Source organism: Protomyctophum bolini, assembly GCF_963924005.1.
Source record: "Protomyctophum bolini genome assembly, chromosome: 19".
Classification (NCBI taxonomy): domain Eukaryota; kingdom Metazoa; phylum Chordata; class Actinopteri; order Myctophiformes; family Myctophidae; genus Protomyctophum; species Protomyctophum bolini.
This window is the reverse complement of record NC_137880.1, coordinates 32,387,852-32,415,766: the sequence shown is the minus strand read 5'-3', so window position 1 is coordinate 32,415,766 and position 27,915 is coordinate 32,387,852. Positions and strand designations below refer to the sequence as shown.

Here is a 27,915-nt window from a genome sequence, read left to right as displayed (position 1 = left end):
ACACGCACATCAGATACGGTGTGCCGCTACAGTATGCGTAAGTACATCATTTGGTTATTTCAGAGTATAACAGAGATATGAGAAGTGGGGTACTCATTTCGGATGGCAATTAAGCTCCTACTTGTACTGTATGTGGATTGTGAACGTGGTGCGCGAGCACGTTTTTCCAGTCAGTGCCACTTTACATAATTAGCAGTCAAACTGAAGGAGAAGATGTCGAAGTAGGAAAGCTATTAAGTCTCTAGAGCTTGGGAAACATTCAGCACGCGCGAGCACACGCACACGCACACGCACACGCACACACTTCCAGTTCAATGTACTTCTTGTGCTTCTCATTTCTCGTCATGTTTGTTTTCTTTGACAGTAGTGGTGTAGAATTATTCAGTCCGTTCTCTCGCTGACAGAATGACACGTCTTTGTTTCAATAAATAATAAAATACAAGAGCCTCGCTTGTCAATGTACTGTAGTATTTTCTTTGTGAATATAGCACACATCCAGCCATGCTCGGGCGCGCGTGTGTGTTTATTAATATACCAATGTCTCCATAAGTACAGCACAATGTAAGAAACAGACATTGTGACCATTTTCCATTTTAGGGATTTAGAAGATTAACTGCCTGATTTGAACTTAGTTGTGTGCACCGGTGAGCAGTGTGTGTGTGCGTGCGTGCGTGTGTGTGTGTGTGTGTGTGTGTGTGTGTGTGTGTGTGTGTGCGTGCGTGCGTGCGTGCGTGCGTGCGTGTAAGTGCATAAGCGTGATTGTGTGCGCGTGCGTGTAAGTATGCATAAACTTGATTGTGTGTGCAAGGCTGCAAGCTGGGGGGAGTTCAGAACAATGAATCTGCAAGAGCATGCATGTTTCAGTTTCAGTGTGCATTTGTGCGTGTGTGCGTGCGTGCTGTTTGTGTGTGTCCCGTGTACACATCCAGGCAGGAGGAAATAGCTCCACTCGACAGAAGAGGCTCTTGGCTGCATGCGGACATTATCCACAGTAATCCTCACTCTGCTCTGCTAGACGCGAGCAGTACTTCTATAGCACAGAAAAACACTGCAGCCACATCTACACCAAATGGGCTTTTTCAGAAGCAAACTCTCTAGAGCCTACAGTATACATTGGTGGCCCTTAAGACTTACTTAGGATAACATTTGCCAAGGAATTGAAAAACGATGTGCCGATATCTACTGTACTACATAGTTTAGCTGAACACTACCGTTTATAGTATTATACTACGATGAAATATACTGTACTGTACTGTATGTACGTACGGAAATGAAGAAATGACTCTAGATATGGAGTTCAAGCTCTGGTAACATTATTTAATAAGCAAACGCTTATTCAAGATTATATGTAATTGGCCGCCAACCCCCATCTGAAAATACTGTATGTTGTTCCAGGGACCCCCCCAGAGGGCAAAGATTTGAGTTAAAAACGTTCGCTCTGAAAGAATATTATATTTAAAGATTTGTACTACATTTTCAAGATTTTTCAGAAATAGTAGGCCTACAAGCTTGTAGATCTGCTATTTTTCAACAGCTGAAGTATCACAATGCTTAAAACACCAAAAGAGGTTAAACCACTTGACCACAATACTTTGTCGAACTATAATGATAATATTGTTGCCATTTATTTTGTCGTTTTTCTTTTTTCAAGGGCATGGTCAAGGGTACGGACATACGTGTCCGAGCAGAAATATTCTATACAGCACCTGGAAATTAATCACATACTGTACTGTACACAGCATACCCTAAACGGTGTATTTCCTCATCTACAGTATAAAGTACTATAATGTACACTAAGCATTTTCAAGAAAATCCCCCCCCCCCAAGCAGTATTATTCAGAGAGAGGTCGTAGGCACGGCTTGCTGATGGGGATTAACAAACGGGGCGCTTTATATAAACTGTCACGCTAAACCTATAAGTGGGCCCAGCAGAGACAACTGTATCATAATAATATCAAAGAACAGTCACAGGGAACACTGCAGCGACGACAATATCAAACAGTAAGCGGGTTTTGTTGCATCGGACATAATTAAACAGGCTTTATACTGTACGTGAGGCAAATCCCACCCCGGAGATTCACCAACATGCCACAGATATAATGGTTTGAAACAAGGCGCGTTCAATCTGCATTAAAATAGACTGCTGTCCAATGGTTGGTTGGCGGTGTTTCAGGTCTGAAAGGTCACAGGTCATACATATTGGCTGAAGGTGGCCCTTTCGTTGGCTTATGACCATATCAGGATGGGCCCTCCTCTCCGTCACCCCCGTGCTAATTTAAGCCGTCATAAAACAGATTATTAAAAGCCAAACGGCTGTGTTTGACCCGACAGAGGTTGGAAGCTCTGATTAATGACAGCATGCTGTGATTTATGGCGGTGGGCAGTCTGTCCTGGTGGGTGGGCCCGCACAGCACATGCGCATGGATACGCATCGATGCGCATGGCCGCGTCGGGGCACACGCACACACAGACACACACACACATACACACACACACACACACACACACACACACACACACACACACACACACACACACACAGGAACACACATACTGTACACACACAGAAAGACACACACCAATATACAATCCCCCTCCAAACTCCATGTCCATTCTTGCAAGGACATTTATGTACAGATTTTCACACTGTCTCTAATGACCCGGTTGTTGGTCTCTTGCTTGCACGCACGTGTGCGTGCACACACACACACACACACACACACACACATGTCACACACACACACACACACACACACACACACACAAACTAACACACACTAGTTATGTCTACTTAAACCATCGGGGGGCAGCAGAGGCTAATGGCATGGCAGCAGCCGGTGACATCAGCCTCTCAATGGGCTCATTAATGGGGCTGTGCACACAATGTGGGGGACAAGACTACACCCCCCCCACACACACACACACACACACACACACACACAACCCCACCACCCCCCCAAATCCTCCTTCGATAGCAACCACTAGAAAAAAAGAATGCAAGAAAAAAAAATATTGGAGCAGAAGTCAAAAGGTGGAGATGTATTATTGTCTTTGAACGGGCAGAAACGAGGAGTGCCAACCAAACCAAACCCAGCAGTTCAAAGACTCCATAGATAGTATAGCCTGCGTTGCTGCAGAGCCTTTAAGAATGATGTCCAGCTCCCCTGGAGGCATGCTGAGCTACAGAACAGCATTATACCGAAGCGTAGCGTCGGTGAGTTGAATGAAAGGAGAGCTACACTATTTTATGCATGCATGCGTGGCCTGATGGGTACTACTGTCAGCAGAGAGAGAGAGAGAGAGAGAGAGACAGAGAGAGAGAAGACCCAGTCACCTCCATTTTCTCCCTTATACAAAACACTATTCTCGCCGAAAATAGATTATCTAGCTCACAACAAAATCACCAAACCAAATCAACCATGAGAGAGAGAGACACAGACACAGAGAGAGCGAGAGAGAGAGAGAGAGAGAGAGAGAGAGAGAGAGAGAGAGAGAGAGAGAGAGAGAGAGAGAGAGAGAGAGAGAGAGAGAGCGAGAACGAGAGAGAGAGAGAGAGAGAGAGAGAGACCACTGGGTCCATTAGCTTCGTTTTGTCTTTAACCCCCAGAACCTGTTGGCCTTTCCAGGAACCTGAGAGTATGAAGTTGCAGCGAGACTCTGAGCACTTTGAGGCACATGTCAATGTTTTAAAAGGTCTGACACAAAGCACTTCATCTGTTCTCTCTCTCAGTGATAGTGTTGGAGAAGAATAGAAAGGCAGAGGAATGGAGAGACAGAAAGAGGGCAGAAGGAGAGTGAGTATATTGCCATCTTCTCTAACGTCGTGGCCGTGCAGCTGCAGCGTTGCAGGATGGGAGAGGAGAGGCGGTTTACATAACCCAGCACGGCTCCCGAGCACACATTTAATTACACGCGAGGATCAGGGAGCGACGGCATAATGTTCAGAGTGACGAGAAAATAGAAAGAAAGGGAAAAGAGTGGGCGGTGGGGGGGATCTTTTTTTATAAGCGTATTACGATCTCTCTGTCTCCCGTGTAAATATAAATATTATCAAACAAATCTCCCCGTCCCCCTCTCCCCCTCTCTCTCTCTCTAGGCTGTTGTTGTGCACAGTACAATCCTCAGTGTTAACTAAACTCTGGTTACGTTTGTATACACTCACAGAGTTACAAATGCATGAACTGGATTTTACTGTGTACTGTATGCTGCTCGCTCCCTCTCTCTCTCTCTCTCTCTCTCTCTGGCTCTCTGTGGGATTTATCTTCATCCGAGTCTCTGTCCCACTTCCACTGTCCTTCGCTGTTCTTTTCCACTCCTTTACTCTCCCTCACACTTCATTTGGGTCTTAAGATGTGTGTTAGCAGAGGGGCCTGCCTGCATGCTTCTGGGTCACTTTCTGCATGCCTGCCTAGCTGTTGTGTGTTTTTTTTCCAGTGGGCCAGAGAGAACTGTCAGCTTGGCAGGAATGCGTATTACGCCTCCACAGGAGAAACACATATACTGTACTGGGAGGCGAGTGAATGTTTCTCTACTCTACCAGCATAATGGGCTGTTGGAGATGAAATGGAGAGGAGGAGGAGGAGGAGGATAGCTGTGGAGAGGATTTCACTGCATTTCCTCTCCTCGCTCCTATACGAGTTCAGGATGATTACCCCTGGCCCTGACATCATCAATGTGACTTAGCGTCTCCATCTGCAGCACCTTGTCCAATCACCACCCGGAGCATCCCTCTGCAGAACTATACCTCAACGCGCACGAGACGGCGAGAGGCGAGGCGAGGCGAGAGCAAAGTTTGTTTTCACAGCCCCATTTCGTATTGCACACAAAAAGCTTCTTTAGAAACCACTGCTTTCTTTCGCTTCTCTTTTTTTTTCTCCTTTCTTTCCCCGTGCACCATAGTAATCGTGTGCACGTGACGCCATTGATAAAGCGTCGAGATACCAAACTCATTATTCTGCTCAATTCCACGATTGCCCTTACAGCGCGGGAAGCCGTTAAGAGACGAACGGAAACAAAGCCGAGACGAGGAGTGAACGGAGACCCCATGTTTAGAAAGTGGAAATGAGGGGAGAAATGAAATGCTGTCCCAGGCGCTTTTTCGGCAACAGGCACAATGCGAGCAACGTTTCATCCACAAATGAAATATGATTAATTTAGTATGTCTCCCCAGGGTGTTGAAGTACAAAACAACTCTAATGCAGAAAGGGGGGGAGGAAAGAAAAGAATAACAGGATATAATAAACCTGCATACATTACATACAGTACACATACAAATGTGCACAAAATGTCAGCTTACTGTATGCACACACATACACCCATACGCTCATCGATCGACTCATACATGTAAACATTCGCACACGCAAGCAGATCATACACAAAACACTTGCACAAAAACTGCACACACCTACACAATCTCACCGGGTCTCCACACATCCTTCGCCCTGCATGTCGCCCTGCACCTCTCAAATAATTCCACGCCATCTTGATCTAATTCCCTCCATCCATCTCTTTCGCTGTGCATGTTTAAGAGCACCTGGCCTGTGAGTCAGGGCAGTCTTTCTCTGTCTGCAGAGATAAACGTAGGTGCATCCTAGGTGCTCTCATAGGTGCTTATCACTCCTTCAGAAGGGAGGGATGGTGGAAAGAAAAAGGGCGAGGAGATGAGGACAGTATAAGGCGGAATCAAAAGAGAGGGAAAGGTGTCAATTATTTTGAGAGCAATCGCAAGCTACCTTGACATTAGGCTACACAAACACGCGCTATAGATTTATCAAACCGTTATATTTGCTGAAGTTATAAATTGTAAAAGGTGCATTTATATAGAGCTTTTATCCAAAGCACTTTACATAGATTACACATACTGTATACATTCACCCATTCATACGCCGATGGCGGAGGAAAGCATGCAAGGCACCAACCTGCACAACGGGAGCAACTGAGGGTTCAGAGTCTTGCTCAAGGACACTTCGATACCAACTCTGGGGGAGCCCGGAATCGTACTGGAAACCTCATGGTTCCCATCCGGCTGTTCTACCGGTCACTCTACCCCTGAGCCCATCCAGCCTAAGATTATCAACCCAAGACGTATGCATCAAACATATCAACCAGAGACATACTGTAGGCAATCCGACATAATACTGAGACACACATTAGGCAAGGTTAAACCATGGTTAACTTTGCTGAATCAAAGTGTGGGTTCTGGCCGGTTCTGGCGACACTCTTCCATGCTTGTTTATGTTTGAGAAACAAACCAACAAAGGCAGTGTCTTTTTGCAGTGTTTGGCTATGAAATTACGATCTGAACCCTCCCTGAACCTTGCTGAACTTTTGCTTTTCACAGTCTTGTCTCACATTTTCTCTCTCTTGATCGATTGCGCACACACACACACACACACACACACATCACCGATTCTCGTCATTCTCTACTTGTCCTTGTCTGTATAGAGAAACCTTATGATAGCACAGGAAACGGCAATGTGAAAGAATACAGTGTATGTAACAGCTCACTCTGTCTCACTCACAGATAATAAATAACATTCTCCAAATGCCAAGAGAGAAAGAAGTGAGGATGCGCTGCATTCTCAAACTTCAGGTGTGAGGTTATCAGACGGTGAAGTGTGATGTTATTTTGTTTCCGCATGCTAAATCAGAAACAGAAGACCTTGGAGATGTCTGTCCCCTCAAAACAGCAGACAAATCACAGGTCATGGAGATGTCTGTCCCCTCAAACAGCAGACAAATCACAGGTCATGAGATGTCTGTCTCTGTCCCCTCAAACAGCAGACAAATCACAGGTCACGGCCCGATGAGTCTGACGTGACAGAACCAGAGAATGCCTGAATGCCCGGTGAAGTGAGATGTATGAAGAGCGTGCCGCATTCTATAGTTGGGTTGTAGCTGAATCTATGCACACACACAGTACAGTACGAGTGCACACGGCTGAGTACACACACAGACACACAGACACACACACACACACACACACACACACACACACACACACACACAGGCTTTTTTGTTGTTTCATGCTCTTTAAATTGTTGTTATATTGTATTTTTCTTATATGAAGTATTGCTAAACATTTATTTAAATTTTGTATTTTATGGAATTATATGGAAAGCACTTTGGGTCAACTTCTGTTGTTTTTAAATGTGCTATATAAATAACGGTGACTTGACACACACACACACACACACTACAGTGTCTGTCGTGCACTCCTATGTTTAATCACAACACAAGAGTGGCACCTGACCAATCACATGCATTACATACTTTATTCTCGCCCTGGGAACAAACTGACCACTAGCATCCCAGATAACTGACGTATGACGTCATAGACTGGCCTCCATGTACTCCGAGAACGGGTACTGATGTCATATACCGGTAGTATACATTTGACAACCACTGTGGAAGTACTAGGAATCCAGACTAGTACGTACTATATGACATCAGGGAGCTCCATACTGTATGGGCATAAATGGAACACAGACAGACGGACACAAACCAATCTCAACATACCGGTAAGCTTGAATTGAGTTTCAAAACCAGAATCACTTTGGAGGTAAATTGTAACAAACACTAGCAACAGGACGCGATAGGCTCGTACGAGTCAGGGAGTTTGTCCAACATTCTGTTCTTCCTTGATGTGGTTAAAAAGGCATTTAGACGGCGTGACATCAACACTCTGCAATGTAATCAATACAAACCAAATTATTTTTAGCTGAGGTGGCGGTCTAGGAGACCGACCCTGACAGAGATCTAGTCAGTGGTATGAGAATCATTGAGCTTGTCTGGAGAACGCCCAGTATGAATGGGCTCTGTGCGTACAGTGTGCGTACAGTAAGGTAATAGGTGGGTATACGCGGGCTCAGTCTGCTGGTGAAGGGAGGCGGGGGACCACTCAGTCAGGCTTACTTGTAAAGCAATCGACTCACTCTACTATAAATAGAGTGAAAATGTCACGTGTCTGTCTAGGTTCGCAAGGAACCAGTGTACTGAAACCTGGCGTGTAGTATAGATTGTGATAGCCGTGAATAATGAAGGAGTAATGGAACTGGCGTCTGGCCATCTTGAAAATCGGACCTTTCGCATGGTCAAACTTTGGTAAACCTTTTTAATACTATGAAAAACAATTGAGAAAACTTGTTCAATTTATTTAGGGTCAAACCATAATTGACCCCGCCCTATTGTGATGGACTACATTGGACTACATTGCCAGCACACCTATACTGTTTAGTGCTGGCCTTTGACTTGTGCATTTTTTCAGAATGAAAGACCATTCCGTCTAGCATCGGTTGTGTTTTTTTGTAAATGCCATTGGTTCGATGTACCATTCCAACCAGGATGACTGTCCATATCCGTATCCACCGTCTGCAAGGCGCTGCTGAATTCTATTCCACCGCCAAGACACATTTATTGAAGCCTTCATCAATTTAACATTTTATCTCCAAACTACAGTCACGCAACATCAGACTATCAGAATCAAACAATCACCTCAAAACCCATTTTCTTATCTGCGCTCAAATTCAAACAACACGTTTGGATCATACACACACAGGCAGTAAATACATACATACACTGCAGCACGTTCATTAGACTGTGTTTAGCCTGTAAAAGGCCACGGTCACTCAGGTAACCTGCTAATTGTCACGATGAAAGAAGCAAGGAGCTAAAAGCACATAATTGCGTGTCGGTGTGGGAGAAGCAAACGGAAGAGAGAGAAAAGCCGAAAGCAGCAAAGAAATGGGTCATGTCAGACAGACAGACAGACAGACGGAGGCATACTGTGGACCTGAATGTTTTGCTAATGATGGACCCTACTGTGTGAACCGTGTCATCATTAGACACCCCGCCGCTTCAGGTCAATTCCTTTACTCCAAGCTTAACCCATTTTGGGCGGGAACCCCTTTTGGTGTTTTAAACATTGTAATAATTTAGCTATTGAAAAACAGCAGATCTATACAAGCTCATAGCGCGCTATGTAGAGCTTGTAGGACTGCTATTTTTGAAAAGTCGTGAAAATGTGGCACAAATCTTTGAAAATATATTTCAGAGCGAACATTTTTAACTAAAATATTGGCTTCTGGGGGGTCCCTGGAACTACATATTTTGAGATGGGGGTCCGTGGCCCAATAGAGATAATTCTGGGGGTCCTTGACATGAAAAAAGTTGAGCACCACTGACATAGAAACATGGTTTTCAGAAAAAAATGTAGGATTTAGAAGCCTTTTTTTTTAACCGACCTCAGTCCAAAATGGATTATTGCTGCATGCATGATTCACACCTCACCTGCAGAGAAGCATTAGCAACCGCAGCCACATAAACCCAAACCCGCCTACAAGAGCACCATCTCTTCCACCGTTACGTAGCAGCAGTGCTTCTACATGAACCCAAACGCCTACAACAGCACCATCTCTTTAACTGTATAGCAGCAGTGCTTCTACAGCAGGCAGCAGCACGGGGGAAGTGGGCAGATCCCTGATAACTGCTGCTATAACTATTTGAGGCACTGGGCTGTTTTTGCTTAAACGCCACAGCTTACAGTAGCGAGCCGAGCAGCCCGGTGCACCGAGAGCTTTTAGGAAACTCCTGCTCATCTCTCAGAGCTGTCAGCATCATGTCCTCTCTGCCGGAGGGAACGATGAGGTGTGTTAGTATAGACTATAGACGAGGCGGTGTGGTGAAGAGGAGGGATCTTTTTGGAGGACATATCCAGGACTCAGCCATCAGCATCACCATGCAGGCTCGGAGCCATCATTCCTCTTCTGCCTCTCTCCGCCAAGACGCGTCGGGGAAACACAGGCACTTATGTGGGCGGTGGCAACTTGTCAGGGAGAATGCAATATGCATTAGACACAATCCAATCTGTCTCCTGTGTATTTGAGTGTGTCTGTGTGAGAGACTGTGTATGACTGTGTGTCTGTGCGTTTCCGTTGTACCGTGGCAGTGTGTGCGTGTGTGTGTGTGTGTGTGTGTGTGTGTGTGTGTGTGTGTGTGTGGACTTGGAGCAGAAGCAGAAACAGGAGAGCCTCTGTGGGATCACTTGGCGCTGGCCTGGCACAGTGTCAGACAAACACACTTCATTACAGGGCCTATTTACCTGATTAACTGGTCGACTTTATCAGCACCACAGCACTCTGTGAGACGCTTGTCAGCAACACACCGTGCGCCCACCCCTCAAAAAGCACGCTCGCACACACAAACACACACACATAAACGCACGCACACCAAACTCCAACTTTAAAACAAATCAGTCACAAAGAGAGCGAGAGCATCGATCCTGGAGAAAGCTGCCCCTGTGCTTCTTTCATTAGTGAGCAAACGCAAAGACAAAGCGACTGACTGGACATCTGTCTGAACGGGAAGCTGGCCTAGAGAAGACAGCCTGTCAGCCACGCCGGGCCTCCATCCCTCTGGCAGACAGTTGGGGGAGGACATCAAATACCCTGGTCTCTGCAGTCGGACAGACAGTTGGGGGAGGACATCACATACCCTGGTCTCTACCCTGGTCTCCATGCCTCTGACAGACAGTTGGGGAGGACATCACATACCCTGGTCTCTACCCTGGTCTCCATGCCTCTGACAGACAGTTGGGGAGGACATCACATACCCTGGTCTCTACCCTGGTCTCCATGCCTCTGACAGACAGCTGGGGGAGGACATCACATACCCTGGTCTCTACCCTGGTCTCCATGCCTCTGACAGACAGCTGGGGGAGGACATCACATACCCTGGTCTCTACCCTGGTCTCCATGCCTCTGACAGACAGCTGGGGGAGGACATCACATACCCTGGTCTCTACCCTGGTCTCCATGCCTCTGACAGACAGTTGGGGAGGACATCACATACCCTGGTCTCTACCCTGGTCTCCATGCCTCTGACAGACAGTTGGGGAGGACATCACATACCCTGGTCTCTACCCTGGTCTCCATGCCTCTGACAGACAGTTGGGGAGGACATCAAATACCCTGGTCTCCATGCCTCTGACAGACAGTTGGGGAGGACATCACATACCCTGGTCTCTACCCTGGTCTCCATGCCTCTGACAGACAGTTGGGGAGGACATCACATACCCTGGTCTCTACCCTGGTCTCCATGCCTCTGACAGACAGTTGGGGAGGACATCACATACCCTGGTCTCTACCCTGGTCTCCATGCCTCTGACAGACAGTTGGGGAGGACATCACATACCCTGGTCTCTACCCTGGTCTCCATGCCTCTGACAGACAGTTGGGGAGGACATCACATACCCTGGTCTCTACCCTGGTCTCCATGCCTCTGACAGACAGTTGGGGAGGACATCACATACCCTGGTCTCTACCCTGGTCTCCATGCCTCTGACAGACAGTTGGGGAGGACATCACATACCCTGGTCTCTACCCTGGTCTCCATGCCTCTGACAGACAGCTGGGGGAGGACATCACATACCCTGGTCTCTACCCTGGTCTCCATGCCTCTGACAGACAGTTGGGGGAGGACATCAAATACCCTGGTCTCCATCCCTCTGGCAGACAGCTGGGGGAGGACATCACATACCCTGGTCTCTACCCTGGTCTCCATCCCTCTGGCAGACAGTTGGGGGTGGACATCAAATACCCGGGTCCGACAGTGAGAGTTGACGACCTGAATAATCTATGACATGCTTGATTTGCTGTTCTCCGGTGGGGGCTAATAACATTTGGATAACCCCCCGCATGTAATGGAATGATAGAATTTAAAAAAAGAAAAAAGAAAATGAAGCCTCTGGCTTTGGCTCACAAAAGATGAGAGAGGAGAACGTGTACCTTGAAACATTATCGTCTCGGCAAAGTAATGAGATTCTCTCCTTTCGGTTTATCTGTCTGTGGACTGTTACGGAGAAAAGATTAAGCTCCGATTCAGTTTTCTAGCACTGGTTCTGGAGCAGAACTAAACCGACATACTTTCACATCACACTAAACCTGCATATGTTACCAAAAATGTGCTCTCTTAACATGTTTTATTTATGAATAAAGGTACAAAAAAAGCCCATTGTGGGTGTATGGGATTTTTCTCTGTCACTCTATCACTGAACCTGGGTGAAATAAACCCGAACCTGCCTGTAGAAAATAAATTACACCCGTGTGAAGTGAGGGGCGCTAATATATTAAAGTCTAACTCATGTGGATTAGGTGATGTAATGGTAAAAATAATTGTCCCGGTGAAAACCACCCGGTTTAGTGTTCTATGGTTAAAGAATACTGAAATTAAAGCAAATCATAAAAAATATATACTGGTATATATTTACTTAACTTATGTCACACACCTGGTGTGACTTTGACTATTATCAGCATGGCCTTGTGGTAGAGTATGATCTGCCCTGATAGGTCGGGTGTTCAATAACATACCAAAGACTATGAAAAGGTACACAACGCCACCCTGCTTGGTACTCTGCCTAAAGGCTCTGCAAGATGTGGTGCCTCACATGAGTCACGCCGAGGGAACCGGAGAGAGGCTCCTGACCTATGGGACCATAGGTCAGAGGCTCCTGACCTATGGGACCATAGGTCAGAGGCTCCTGACCTCTGGGCCACATGGCTCGGAAACAGTCGATTCCAAAGGCTACTTACTTGCTTACATTGACATTGCATGTAAACGTGCTGCCCGTCCTCTCTAGATAACCTCTGCTCCTCTGACACACTTCCCACTCAACGCTGACGGCAACTCGCTAGAGGCGAGCAGCAACACACTATGTGAAGGTGATTGGTTGGATTGGTTCTTGAGATATGTGAAGGACGCACGCACGCACGCACGCACGCACGCACGCCAAAGTTAATGGGGGAGGATTTCAGTGTAATATGTAAGGATTTGGAGGGGGGGGGGGGGGGGGTTCTAGTAGTGTATGTAAGGAATTGCCAATCCGTGTTATTTCATCGTGTTGGGGTGAGACCGGGTTGCAAATTAAAAAAATTAAATAAATGAAAATGATTACATAAATAATGTACTGTATAGATTCAATTTATTTGACTAACTTACAGTATACTGTCTTATTTGCAGAATAAGGCGTTACTACCACCAGAAGGTGGTGGTGATGCAAGAAATTATTTTGGCCAGCCATGCACATCTTTAATAAGCAGCATCTCCTTTCCCTGCATGCGTCTCCTCCATGGATGTCTACAGGGGCCCCTGGCCCTGCACAGCCACGCTGCATGTGTCTCCTTCATGGCTGTCTACAGGGGCCCCTGCAGACTGCACAGCCACGCTGCATGTGTCTCCTTCATGGCTGTCTACAGGGGCCCCTGCAGACTGCACAGCCACGCTGCATGTGTCTCCTCCATGGATGTCTACAGGGGCCCCTGGCCCTGCACAGCCACGCTGCATGTGTCTCCTCCATGGATGTCTACAGGGGCCCCTGGCCCTGCACAGCCACGCTGGCCCATTCTGAATGCAGATCACAGGCTAGGACGTTTGGCAGGGCTACACTCCGGGTCACAGCCCCAGTCAACAGGGGTCTGCCCGGGCAGGGCTACACTCCGGGTCACAGCCCCAGTCAACAGGGGTCTGCCCGGGCAGGGCTACACTCCGGGTCACAGCCCCAGTCAACAGGGGTCTGCCCGGGCCAGCACCCCGGTATCACTCGTCTGCACGAAAACACTGGCACCGACTCCGACTAGCTATCGCGCGCACGCACGCAAATACACATTCATGGAAATGTCACGTGCACATTTTGCACACATACAGTAGCTGGTGTGAATATCCATCTGTGTCTTTTCACACCGTACTGAATGTATATACTGTACACGCACACACACACGATCTCTCGCTCATGCACACACACACACACACACACACACACACACACACACACACACACACACACACACACACACACACACTTGGCACACCTATAACAACCTGACTGGCTCCCACGCTGACTCTACAGCTGTCTGTGTGATACCACAGCAGACCTCTGATCAGAAATGCTGGCATGGCCCGTCGGCTGGGTTAAAAGCAGACATGGCAACCGGTAGGAGGTAGAGGGAGAGACAGACAGACGGCAAATGTATGCTCCATCGTATGATGGCGTCGCGTTTACGGGAATCACAGACCTATAAGGCAGCTCACAACAATGCAGCATGTAGGTCTGCTATAGTGCTGCACGATTCTTGCTCAAATGTGACGCTTTACATGACGTTGCTACTACAGGGAAAACACGCACATGTACAGATGTTACTCTTTGTTTTACTTGTCGTTTGCTCTTTCTTGCACTCTTAAGGTCCCTGCACACCGGACTTTTTGCAGCGTTTTTCCGTTGGTTTTCCGAAAAACGTGTCCAGTGTTCAAACCACCTTTATTCTATCCCTTTTTTTGCTGTGTTTGCTGTGCTGTTTGATGTTATCTATGCCGTTTTGTACCTGTACACAAGATGTAACAACAAAGTACAACCTTGAACAATTCTCATTTTTTCCATGAAAATATTTATTATTGTCTTTAGTCTGTAGTTGCTGAACATTACTACACTCAAAATGTGGCACCTGGAGCCAACTACTGCGATTGCAAAACAGACAGCATGAAAGTACTTGACTTAAACGTCTCATAAAGTCTCTCTCTTGTAGCAAAAACAAAAATTAATTGGACAGCCAACTAGTGCTGCACGATTCTTGAGACATGAGATTGCGTGGGTGGTGTCTGAATCTAGATCTGTATTAATTGTGTAGCACTATAGTCTGCTATTTGTCTCGGACGGCACGAAGTACGAATAGAGGCAGACAGGCAGACCTAACAGCCAGACAACAGCAGAGACAACATCCCGAGACAGATCTGAGCCTGACACAGATACGACGCGGAGAGCGGAGATCTGACAGGGATGTTGTTGTCTGTTAGTGTCCCCCAAGCATGCTGTTTCATCTCAAATCAGTCAGAGAGAGATGTGTCGTGCTGCATCTTGTTACACCGGGGACGACAACCAAATGTCATCTTTTTTACGACCGCTGGAAGACAGGATCTTGGCTATGTCGTCCTTCATTTTCTATACAGTACAAAGAACGCACTGTAATGTATGACGATTGACATCATATTTACGCCTATATCGTTTACGCCTATACTGCAGAGTCTGGAGATATTCAACACAGGTTTGTCATCAACTGGGTTATAGATGTGAAACTGGGGTATAGATTTTCTTATGCACATGTGCACGTAGTCGGAGTGTGTCGGAATGCCACTCTGTCCCCGTTCACCGATGGTGCCTTAGACATACCATTGGTCCGATATCTCAAACCCTCACCCTAACCCTAACCTGCCACGGGGCAGCACACCTAAACCTAACCTTAACCCTCTCCCAACCCTTAACGCACCCCTCACCAACCTTAATCTGGTCGTCTTAACGCACCCCTCACCAACCTTAATCCGGTCATTTGAACGCACCCCTCACCAACCTTAATCCGGTCGTCTTAACGCACCCCTCACCAACCTTAATCCGGTCGTTTGAACGCACCCCTCACCAACCTTAATCCGGTCGTTTGAACGCACCCCTCACCAACCTTAATCCGGTCGTTTGAACGCACCCCTCACCAACCTTAATCCGGTCGTTTGAACGCACCCCTCACCAACCTTAATCCGGTCGTTTGAACGCACCCCTCAACAACCTTAATCCGGTCGTTTGAACGAACCCCTCACCAACCTTAATCCGGTCGTTTGAACGCACCCCTCAACAACCTTAATCCGGTCGTTTGAACGCACCCCTCAACAACCTTAATCCGGTCGTTTGAACGCACCCCTCCCCAACCTTAATCCGGTCATTTTAACGCACAGTCCCTCACCAACCTTAATCCAGTCGGACCAATGCTATGTCTAACCAATGCTATGCCTCCCCTCCAGTATAACCACAACAACCACTACACAGTCAAATCCTTAGTGTTAATTTATCCATTTCATTATAACTCGGAGTGTACAAATGTAATCATGGTTACATCTGTACACTCTGAGTCATACAAGTTTCCCGCAGCTGAGTGGGAAGAGAGGCCGTCTGGGAACCTAACGGCTCCCCCTCACTCACTCATTAGCCGGTAAAAGCTATTTCCCCTCGCTCTGAGACCCGGACACACTCCCTTTCACTAGACTGACAGCTGCTGTACATGCCAAGACCACCTCCGCCTTAGCTCCACTGGCCATTAGGATGGCAATGTTGGCCTGTCTAGCCAACCCATTGTTCGCAAACAATATATCTTGAAAAAAAAAACAACAGCTGGCTGGCTCTATTGCCATGGAATTTCCTGTGGACCTACATGCTCCCTGGAGGATGGACGCCTTTTGATTGTGATGACCCTGTGTCCTTTCCTCTATTCTAGTGCCACCCTTAGGCCAAAAGACGTCAAGTCATCCCTAAAATCTGTGGGCAGACGGCCATGAAATCTGTTGAGTGCATGCATAAAGATAAAGATAGAGAATACTTTACTGTCCATTACATTTTAACATAAAATGGAAATTTGCCGTTGGCACACTGTCAGCCCAGCCTGGTTACTGGCAGCCAGGATATACAGTAATACAAAGAAGCAGATGAATCTGGCCACGGCTCGCTACATTCATCCTCCTGGAAATATGAACGCTGACCATGATTTCAGTGACCCCGTGCCATCATTACCTCTAGTGCCAAACTCAGGCTAAAAAATATGAATTCCCCCCTTTTTAGCTATAGTGAGAGTCTGGTGCTCCAACCGTACATTTTAACAGCTGGCGACAGCCTGGTGTATTTTCCGGAAGTGCGTTATTTGTCTATGGGACCCGACAACTATACTGACGATAGTCCAAATGTGGGCGGAGGAACTTCGTTCAAAAACATGAAAATATTCTAAAAATATTCCAAAGATTCTTTATCTTTGGACGACATCGTCCGACGATAGCCAATCAAATTCGTGTGTTTCTTTGTTTACCCTCTCCACGCATAACGGTGATGTGTTTACATTACATAATGACAGCAGGAACGCCCACCAGGAGGTCGTTATCGCCCAGAGCAGGGCTGATGGTGCTTGTGCGGCTGCGGGCCCCAAACTCTGGAACATTCTGCCCCTCCGTATTAGATCTGCCCGAGTCACCTGGGGCTTTTAAATCCCTCCTCAAAACTCATCTGTTCTCCCTCGCCTTTAACCCATTCTGACCTGAGATCAGATTCATACCAGGTTTCCACAGGACACACACTGGTCTGATGAACCCATTCTGACCTGAGATCAGATTCTAAAAATGTCAGTCGTTCTTCGAATTTTTCAAAAATAGCAGACCTACAAGCTCGTATCGCGCCACTCGGTGGCGCGATATGAGCTTGTAGATCTGCTATTTTTCAATACATAAAGCGTAACATGATGCTAACACCAAAATGGGTGCCCGGTCAGAATGGGTTAACTGCACCTGATTTACCTGTATATTGATTTCCTGCTCTGTGCTATTGTATGCTCCGTTTTAATATTTTATTGGCTCTTTTCATTGTTTTATATTGCTATGCTCTACTGTCTTGTTTTTACTCTGTTCAGCACTTTGGTCAGCTTTGGCTGTTGTAAAGGTGCTATACAAATAAAGTTTGATTTGATTTGATTTGAGAGTTGCTGTTGTTCGCCTGCTGTTAAAAAGAACTAGAATTATACAATGGCAGATCAGATCATTATTAACAAGGACTGACAAAATCATATATCGGCGATACAATGGAGTCGGCAGAAAAAAACCCAATAACATCTCCAACAATGCTTTCAGAAATCTAACCTCAGATTACCAGAGACTCTCTCCCTGTGAGAGCATTGATCCCGATCATTTTGTGAACAGCCTCACCCTCCCCTCCCCTCCCCTCCCCTCCCCTCTCTCATCATCCTAACAGCCTTCTCTTTTGTATACCGTATAGTGTGTTTCAGATCAATACGGAGCGCTGGGTGTCAATACATGTCAGAGGTTCGCTGATACACTCCCTGACGCGCCCTAAAGCACATGAGCGTCAACTACTGCCCCTACATTACATTGCTAATCAATCTCAACCACCAACATGGGTAATTATTCTCTACCAATACAAAAGACGGAGAAACTGCACACTCTGGCTCCAGATGCACGTTGACATTTTTACAAGTTCCTGTTTGGACCATTGCCTTCGTCAGTCGGCTGAAAGACCTGCATTATTTCATTGCAGAGCAAGAAGAAGGGTGTGGTTGAGTTAAGTGCAGCAGTCATTGAGAGCACGTACACACACACACACACGTACACCTGCTCACATATGCACGCGCGCGCACGTGCTCACACACGCACGACACAAACGTGCATGCAAGCGCACGCAAGCGCACGCACACACCGCCTTTAACCACTTTCAACCCGGTGTCCCTATATTGCACATTGCAACATTATGGCCGAAATTTCATTATAAAAGATAAGAATTTCCCAAATACCTAAAATACCTAAAATAGTTCATCCTGATGAAGGTCTGACCGACCGACCGCACACGCACCCACACCCCCCCCCCACACACACACACACACACACCCACACCCCCACACACACACCCCCACACACACACACACACACACACACACACACCCACACCCACCCACACACACACACACGCGCACACACTTAAAACTCTGATGTTGACATCTCACAATAGAAATGTGCTCAGTATTATTATTTTGCGTGTAGCTCCATCAATGCACCTCCAGAAACAGAACAGAAACATTGAATTTTGTCTAATCCCAACAACATTCTGGTCTGTGTCAACCTCTGAAGGCAATTTCATTTCGACAACTCGACAACTGTTGGTGTTTAATTCGTCTGATGCTCTCCAACATCAAACCACACAAACAACAGAACATGCTGGCAGCGAAACCGGCCTTCTAGAGTCCCGGCACCACCTGGACCATAAAACCCACGCCGCGTACAATATGGTATATCATGGCAATAATGGTCACTGTCAGCACTTTTTACAGCCTCCTCAGACTTACTGTGCAAAGTAAAAACATGTCACCTCATAAAAGCTGACCGAATTGTTCTGGCCCCAAAAGGCTATCATGTCCCAGTCGTCACACAGTAAAGAAGCGAGTGTTACTCTAAAACTGAGAGAGTAGATTCATGTTTATGCTCTCGAGTTAAACTCGGGAATTTCGTATCGTGTGTTTCCACCCTGCTGTGGGACGCGCGTCACACAGCGTCAACGGACCGCTCAACGATCCGTAGAGTGGATTCTATTCAGAGACAGATGTGTGATAGGGAGGAGGGGGAGGGATGGCATGACGGACGGACAGACGGACGGGCAGATATATGGACGGTAGACGGACGGACTGATGCACGGACAGACAGATGGACAGGCAGACAAAAGGATTGATGGATGGCCGGACTGAGGAGAGCGGTAATGTGAAAATACATGTGTTCCCTTTATACTGGTGGAGATGGAGGCCCTTACGCCCAGTGGTGTAAAGTAACTAATTACATTTACTTAAGTACTGTACTCAGGGCTTAAAGCCCCAAAAAATTCCCAAGACTGAAAAGGATTTTTTGCACATCTGCACTGATCTCATTAAACGACCCCTATGAAACCCTCAGGACTGAAATCCGTCCCCAGGAATGAGAACTTTAAGCCCTGTGTACTATATACAATTTTGAGGTATTTGTAATAATTTGTACTACTACTTTGAGGTATTTTCCAGTACTTTTACGTCTACTCCACTCTCAGAGGCAATATTGTAGTTTTAACTTCACTACATTTATTTGGAAACTATAGTTACTTTGTAGATTTTGATTACTATTACAAAACATACATTAACCACTTTACATTTCGACCATTTGAAAATAGCTGATCTACTTATGTATGTAGATGCAATTTTCAAAAGGTTTTTGAAACATTTGAAAACTTCTGCACAATGAGTATGTTTACTTTTGGTATATTTTGATGCCAATGTACTTTTATTCAAGTACATTTTGAATACAGGACTTTGACATGCAATGGAGTATTTCTGCAAAGTTTCGGTGCACAGCACTGTCAAGCTAAATCAGGCAATAGCCGCATTACGGCCCCCCCGTTAATAGATGGTACAGACACTGCAGTCTGGGAGTGCTACAGAAATAGACATGCGCTGTACTGTAGTCAAGCAGCGAGACGACGACGTTAATGAAATAGACATGCGCTGTCGTCAGGCAGCGAGACGATGTTAACTCAAACGGACGGCCTCGAGTCCCATCAGAAAAAAAACTAAGCATGTATTATGTCCGATGTCAAGGGGAACTCTTGTTTATTCTTTAACCCATTCTGACCTGAGATCAGATTCATACCAGGTTTCCACTGGGGACACACTGGTCTGATTAACCCATTCTGACCCGAGATCAGATTCTAAAAATGTCTAGTCGTTCTTCGATTTTTCAAAAATAGCAGACCTACAAGCTCGTAGCGCGCCACTCGGTGGCGCGCTATGAGCTTGTAGATCTGCTATTTTTCAATAGCTAAAGCATAACATGATGCTAACACCAAAACGGGTTCCCGTTCAGAATGGGTTAATCATGAAAACGCTGCAGCTTTTCCTCATAATGCCCCATTTTCATTTAATCATATGCACGCTCAAAGAACGAAAGGCTTGGGATTGGTAACCATATGACACTTGTCCTTTGATGCTAGAGGGTACGAACTCCCAACCGTAACGGAGGTTCCACTAGTGTGCTCTAGTTTCTTTGTGCTTAAAGGGACACTTCACCCATTTTGCAAACAGATCTTATTTTAATGATGTTTGGGAGACTTTCCTGGGTTTTTTTATGCGTGTTTTTACTAGATATTTTAGTATTTCCCAAGTGTCCATGATGTCATCGACACTGGGCTCACTTCCTTCATGGATTACAATTCCCATAATGCTTTGGTGCACTGCTCCTCCTTGTGAATCAGACACTTGGAAATACTAAAATATCAAAAAACACATATTACCCACATAAAAACCCCAGGACAGAGTGTGCGACAGTGCGCGCGTGTGTTTGTGTGTGTGTGTCCCTGAATGCCCCTCTAAAATCATTGTCTACAAAACAGAAGGACTTTCTGTTTCGAGTGCTCTATCCAATGTGGCTGCAGTGCTCCTGACTGTGAATGCTGTCCTGAGGCTTTCGCTTTTCATTAACACTTCATTATTCTGTCCCGGGCTCAGTGCATGCTCACCCAGGCACCTGCAGGTGGTAACAAAAAAATGTCATTATTCCTCCACTAAGTGGGTTTTCTTTCTTTTTACATCGGGTTCCTTAAAAAAAGTATTTAAAGGCTTCTTCTGAACCTCAAACTGAACCTACAAATCTTTTGTACAATATAATATTTTTGAAATGGTTGTGTGGATAATCTAGCAGAACAATATGTCTGATAGCATCCTCTCCCATATAGAGTAGCTCAGTCTTCCTATCTCCTCCATCTCCTAAAAACGTAATGCGGCCAAGCTCTTAACCTATTTTGGGCGGGAACCCCTTTTGGTGTTAGCATTATGTTATGATTTAGCTATTGAAAAATAGCAGATCTGTAGGTCTGCTATTTTTGAAAATTCGAAGAACGACTGACATAGAAACATAGCTTTTTCAGAAAACTGTCAGGATGTAGAAGACATTTTTTTAATCTGATCTCAGGTCAGAATGGGTTAAAGCCAGACAAGAAGAGCCCATTTCATCTGGAGACAAGTTCAATTTCACCAACAGCAAGATCTTCCGGAGGGGAAAAAAAACACATCCCTTTTTCCCTAACCTCCACTTGCCAGAAAAGCAAATGTTTCAGCAAAGCTTCCGTAAATGTTACACAGGAATAGTCCCAAGTCACACTTTCTTCCCTTCAACAAACCATGCAGCTAAAAAGGAGGTATCATCAACTAACATGGCATGGGAGAAGCTACAGTACAGTTGCAACTAAGCCTGATGTATTGACTGTGATACCATTTCTCAGTGTGGATGACCTGACCTGATAATGGCAGCATCTCTGATTGTTTGGCCTTGGATAAACACCTCATTTAAGTTACCCTAAAGAAAAGACTTCACAGCACGAGCTGTGTTCTGCTCCGACCACCTCAAATGCATGGACGAACAGCAACACTGCACATTCTCATAATCGCCTTGATCGGCCCGAATACAGCTGTCAGCATAAAAGCTGTGTTCCCCGTCGTAACACAGGTAGTCTCTGAAAAAAGTCCCTCTGGCAACAAATCAATCAAACGTTTGCTGCTGACATAAACAATACAGTTTCACACTCGTCGACTTTGAGAAAACCAAACATTGCAAGGCAACAGAAATGACAGAGAGAGAGAAAGAGAGACGGCAGACTGTGGGCGGGCGCTCACCTCTCTCACAGGTGTGGGACCAGAACCCGGTGCCGGTGCAGTCACAGATGTAGCGGTTCCATCCCTCTTTGCACAGGCCGTGGTTCTTGCAGGGGCTGCTGTCGCACTGCTTCCCCGACACCTTGCTGCACGTGGGCCGGATGCCCGTGACGTTCTGGGACTGGGCGATCTGCCGGATGTCCTTGCTGCGTCCGTCGATGAACAGGTCCCGGATGCAGCCCACGTAGCCGTAGTTGAGCATGGCGGTCCACAGCTCGGTGGGCCGCACCAGGCCCGCCCGGTTGTCCGGCAGACCGCCGAGGTACAGGTCCCCCTCCAGGTCCAGGATCTCGTTCTCCCCGCTCGCTGTGAACGGCGTCCGGCGGCTGTTCACCGAGATGATCCCTGTGGCGGAGAGGAAAGCGGTCAAGATGCTGCCGAGATCCACACTTTGCCCCCCATACATTCATAGTGTATGCGGGTATGTGAATTAAGCAGTATTACACGAGAGGGTGTGGTTTAAAATGATTATTGTTCTTTGGGTTCCGCAAGCATCACTGAAGTGGCAATAATCACGTTAAACCACACCCTCTCGTGTAATATTGCAATTATACAGTTACTCTTAAAACTAAAAATCGCTGATAAAATATATATTTTTATGACAGATGTAGTCACTACGACCACAAATGTCCCAAGCAACTAGAGCAGCTGAATTCTTTGTTTTGATTAGGTGGTGAATGGTGCTGGTTTGATCCATGGCTAGAAGCCGTTTCAACCAATCAGATTGCTTCCTGGAAACGACCTGTTGTATAATGTATGACATTCAACTACTATCTAAGGAAAGTAACATTACTTTTCCGGTCATTTGAGACATTTTGCCTGGTGTGTCCTCCTCTGCAATCTAAAGAAAGCCTGCACAGCTATTGATACAATCAGAGCTGTTTCATACATTATTTGTGAGAGGAATTGCAGTGATGCTATTGGTGTTGACTTTCTAGAGGTTGCTTCGACTGTCCTCTGAGGAAAAAAACAATACAATATAAAAAGTTGTTGGCTGCAAAAGTTCATTTGAGATAAGAACCCTGAGTGAGTTAGCTTTTGGATTTCCCCCCAGTTTCACACTGTTATTAGAACCTGTCTTGCAGCCATTGCTAAGAGTAAATTAAAACCTGTTCCTATTAAGTGCATAATTACTTGTCACACTAAAGCTGTTATCTAATTGCCTGTCCTTGCAAATTTGATGTTAGAATAACTGAGAATTAAAAACACACATTTGACAGTTGTGATAACAAACTCGTACGGTAGGTATTGAAGAGGAGGTGGATATCCTCCTGCTTAATGAGAGTCTTTCAGAATCCATAATTTATGGACCCTTATGTCCCTTGGGTTAAATGCTGAGTTTGATTTCATTTTTTCTCTTGATGTACTCACCCTATACTATAGGATCTGTACACATTTATCTCATTCTTCTGATGGAATATTTGCTATTTGATATCCACAAGATTGATGTATAACAGCATTAGTCTGATACAGTACAGTAGTTACCACTTGTTGAGGCTTGTGTAGTTGCTCTAACAGAGCTTGGAAGTCTAACCAGTCCAGAGAACAAAGGTTAAACATGTTGTTTTCGCTTATTATTTGTTGTTACAGTTCCTTTGTCTTGTCATATTGTTGTGTATTCTGTCTTGAAAGCGTATGGTGTTTGTTTAGCTGCTGCAGCTGGGAGTGGATCACACCTGCTCTGTGAACACTTGATCTGAACATGTGATTTATTTGGAAGAGCCACACCCATGTGGACTATAATGCTTTTTAACCACTTGAAACCCAGCATCCATGATTCCATATTCTGGGGGAACATTATACAAAAGGTAAGATATTTGGTCAGACAGGGAAAAAAAGTACAGAGCTGAGTCATGTCAATTATTATTATTATTAATTTATTATTATTACTATTATTATTTGTACGTCTGAGAGGGTTTAAGTGGCTAAAAAAACAATGCAGATGTTTGTGTGTTGCATACCCAGATAACGACAGCTTGTCGAAATGTTGGTAATTAAAATACTCTAAATGGAGCTGCAGCACATCGAGTGTGTGGTATTCTATTCTTCTCTATTTGAAGGGTCAATTAAACTCAATATGGAGTCTCAGGTGAGCTCATATTTCCTCGGGTGCTTGGCGACCACAGGCATAGACTTGAATTTTCCATTAACATTTCACTCCAGACACACAAGTGTGATTATTCCGTTCCTTAACCAGCCCTTATATCCATACATCCATATACGGTGCGTATATCTGTCTCATTGCCTCCCCTCTTTGTGAATATCCCACTTTCCAAACCGGTTATCGCGAACAGGGGCAAGGGCGGTGATTAATCACCACAACGAAGTCTGACACACGGTTAAATTGGCTGTTCTAACCTGATATATAACACAAGGCTTGTAACACACACCAGCACACCACCAGTTCTCTGGTGAATCCTACCTAATGTGTTGATTGTGCTGTGCTCACTGCTCCAGGCAACAGAAGTTCCCTAACCTTTCCTCTCTAATGCAATCTTCTTCCAATACTTTTCTGTGTGCTTTGCAGCACGTGTTCGGAGGGTCACAGGACACACGGGCGTGAGCAAACTGAGGGGAAATGGAGTCAGTTGCTATCAGGAGAGAAGTGAGCCTTCGTCCTGGCAATAAATCACCGCAGCGATTACTCCGCTGGGATTAAGTCCTAACGTCTCGCTGCCGGTGCCGCGGCGGCGGCTGTGATACAGCGATTGGCTGAAATCGCTGTGATTTCGAATATGAGAGTTTGTGCAGTTTTGTTACTGCAGCTGCAATTGTAAGGCCTCTGAGCGTGGCTGTCGGGGGGAGAAACCTCCATATTAGTTCAACATTTTATTGGGGATTGTCTTTCCTCCCCCGGTAAATGAATGCCCTACTTTACCGTACTACAGTGTTACAATAAAGAATAGGCCATCTACAAGCTCACATCACGATGCGTTGTGAGCTTGAATTGTAGATATCGGCAATTTAATCTTGCAAAAATGGTGACATTGAAAGTGGTTCAATCTGTCTATGGGGTTTATAAATATTGAGCTATATAAAATAAAATAAGAGCTTGTCACTAAATAATAAGCACATTGTATCCATTCGAATTAGGCTCTTTATTTTTGTTTTATCGTAAATTGGGAGTCTTTTGAGGCAATCCATAATTAATTACCTGCATAAGTGTTTTGGTAATATTTGGATTCATGTTAATTACCCTACTGAAAGTCAATGAGGGCAAACCATTATTCCTGGAAAATTATGTTTCACTGTTTGCATATTAAATACCTCTCTTTGAGCCGGGGAAAAAGAAAGCGCTGAACCTTAGTAGCGGAACAAACTAAACTAAACATTATAAGGCCAACAAGATGAATAGCTGTGTACTTGAGCAGATAAGTAAATATAAAAACTACAACATGGGGGAAATAATATAGCATATCATTGCTATAGGGTGGAAACCATTCATGTGCAAAAAATATTAATGTTCTGAAAAATAAAATAAAAACTGAAAAGAATTACCTGTGTTCCAATGGATCTAATGTTGTGTGTTATGTTATTTATAGCCTCACGTTTTGGAAATACTTTTTATTGGGTAAATATATACCCTATTAAACCCACAAAAACACTTTCACTATTGATTAGATAATGAAAATAGCAGATCTACAAGCTCACAATCACAATGTGAGGCAGTTAGATTGGCTATTTTCGCCCATGTTCTCTACTTGTATGGTTGACATGTTGCTATGTAACAACTGCATGTAAGGCAGACTTTCATTAAAAATTGTTGTTTGATTAAGCTAGGCATATTAAACCATATTAAAAGCTTTTTCTTTCTTGACAGCAACGTTAAAAGGGATTTCAACTCTGGTCCTCACCTGATCGGCCGTCCCTCTGGATGTCCACGTGGTGCCAGGCGCCGTCGCTGACCTTGGCCTGGGTGGCCTTGACCTTGATGGTGCCGGAGCCCATGTCCAGCAGCAGCCACAGCCCTCCGTCCAGCAGCTCCACGGCGAAAAAGTCCACCTTGTTGCTCTTCTGCGTGCCCTTGCTGGCGTCCGCCCGCCGCTCCTGGGGCTTGCCGTGGGTGAACAGGATGAGGCCGTTGGGCTCCGAGGTGCTGAAGTCGAAGGAGATGGAGCCCACCCTCTTGGTGTTCCACTTGGGCAGGCCCAGGAAGGACTCGGGGTTCTGGAAGTTGATGGGGTCCAGCGTGGGCACGTTCTCGCACTTGAACACCACGTCGCCCTGCAGCTTCATCTTGGGGTCCACGATGCGGGCCAGGCGCGACAGCTCCAGGCGGATGTCGTTGTTCTTGTACACCACCTGGAGAAGAACAGCACGGGGGACGCAGTGTTATCCACTGTCAATCAGTGTGTGTGTGTGCGCATGTGTGTGTGTGTGTGTGTGTGTGTGTGTGTGCGCACGCAAGTATTGATATACCGCAATAATATAAGGCACCATTTATAAAACGTCGGTGATACATCATCTCCAGTGGGAAAGAAAGAAGCTCATCTACTATCATTCTGTTAATTAACGCTCCAAATAATGCATTATGGGGAAGATACGGTCAGTGCTACTGTACGATGAGCACCGTGTTATTCAATGCATTGATTCTAGGAAACATCCTCCTGGAGTATGAAGAACACCTGAGGTGATTACATTACTATAGCACAGCAAAAAAAAAATTGAATTGTATCTATTTTATATTCAACTTCATTCCATAGAGACTTCATATCTTGGCGAGATTGAACACCTGCCAACAGTACTGTATGTCGAGCATAGAGCAGCTGGATTACATTATAGATGGTTTGTTTATATGGTGGAATGGCTGACATGTTGCTATATGGAACAGATGCATACTGTATCATTCAGGACTGCCGTTTGATTAAGCTATGCATATTAAAACCAAGCTCCCCACGTATCAGTCTCAAGTGAATACGGCTAAAGGAAAGCTCACTTTATTTCAGGTAAATCAGACAATTATATGCCGACCTGCCTTGATTGCTAATTAACGCCGTTATCAACTCAATTACCCGGGAGAAAAAGATAAACCATTATGTCAGACAGTTTTCATGTGGGTGGAGGAGAGGCAGTACTCCTGGCTGAGGCATGCCGCTAAAGTACACGGGTAGTGTGTCGACCACATGATCGCAACATTTCTGGTTAGATTGTATATACTGTCCATGTACAGTATATACATATATTTATATATACTGTATGTAGAGAGAGAGAGAGAGAGAGAGAGAGAGAGAGAGAGACACACAGAGAGAGAGAGACAGAGAGAGGTTGAGGTGGAAATTACGAGCAAGGACAGTGAAAGATCGACTGTAAATGGGAAAGTGATGTATCAGATTTACTTTTAAGTTAACTAAATCACCCTGGTTGAACTTCTGTCACTGAATGTTTTTTTCCCAGCGGCAAACAGAGAGGGACAGAGGGAGAGGGAGGGAGAGAGAGAGAGAGAGAGAGAGAGAGAGAGAGAGAGAGAGAGAGAGAGAGAGAGAGAGAGAGAGAGAGAGGGAGAGGGAGAGAGAGAGAAGGACAGAGAGAGGACAGAGAGAGAGAGAAGGCATGAAGTTGAGGGATAAGGGGTAAAATGAAAATAGGGCCACTATGCTTTGAGGAGCATTTA

The 27,915-nt window shown here is 45.6% G+C and overlaps 1 protein-coding gene across 2 annotated transcripts in view; it reads right to left on the bottom strand.

The window, feature by feature from the left end:
- Positions 1–27,915, bottom strand: part of nrxn3b (neurexin 3b) — a gene marked incomplete at its 5' end in the record, with an annotated part of 388,331 nt that overhangs the window by 241,946 nt on the left and 118,470 nt on the right. For both annotated transcript variants that reach the window (XM_080791154.1, XM_080791155.1), the window contains 2 exons: positions 22,266–22,649; positions 26,159–26,606. In XM_080791154.1, coding sequence (XP_080647280.1) covers positions 22,266–22,649; positions 26,159–26,606 — 832 coding nt within the window. The remainder of the gene's footprint in view (positions 1–22,265; positions 22,650–26,158; positions 26,607–27,915) is intronic.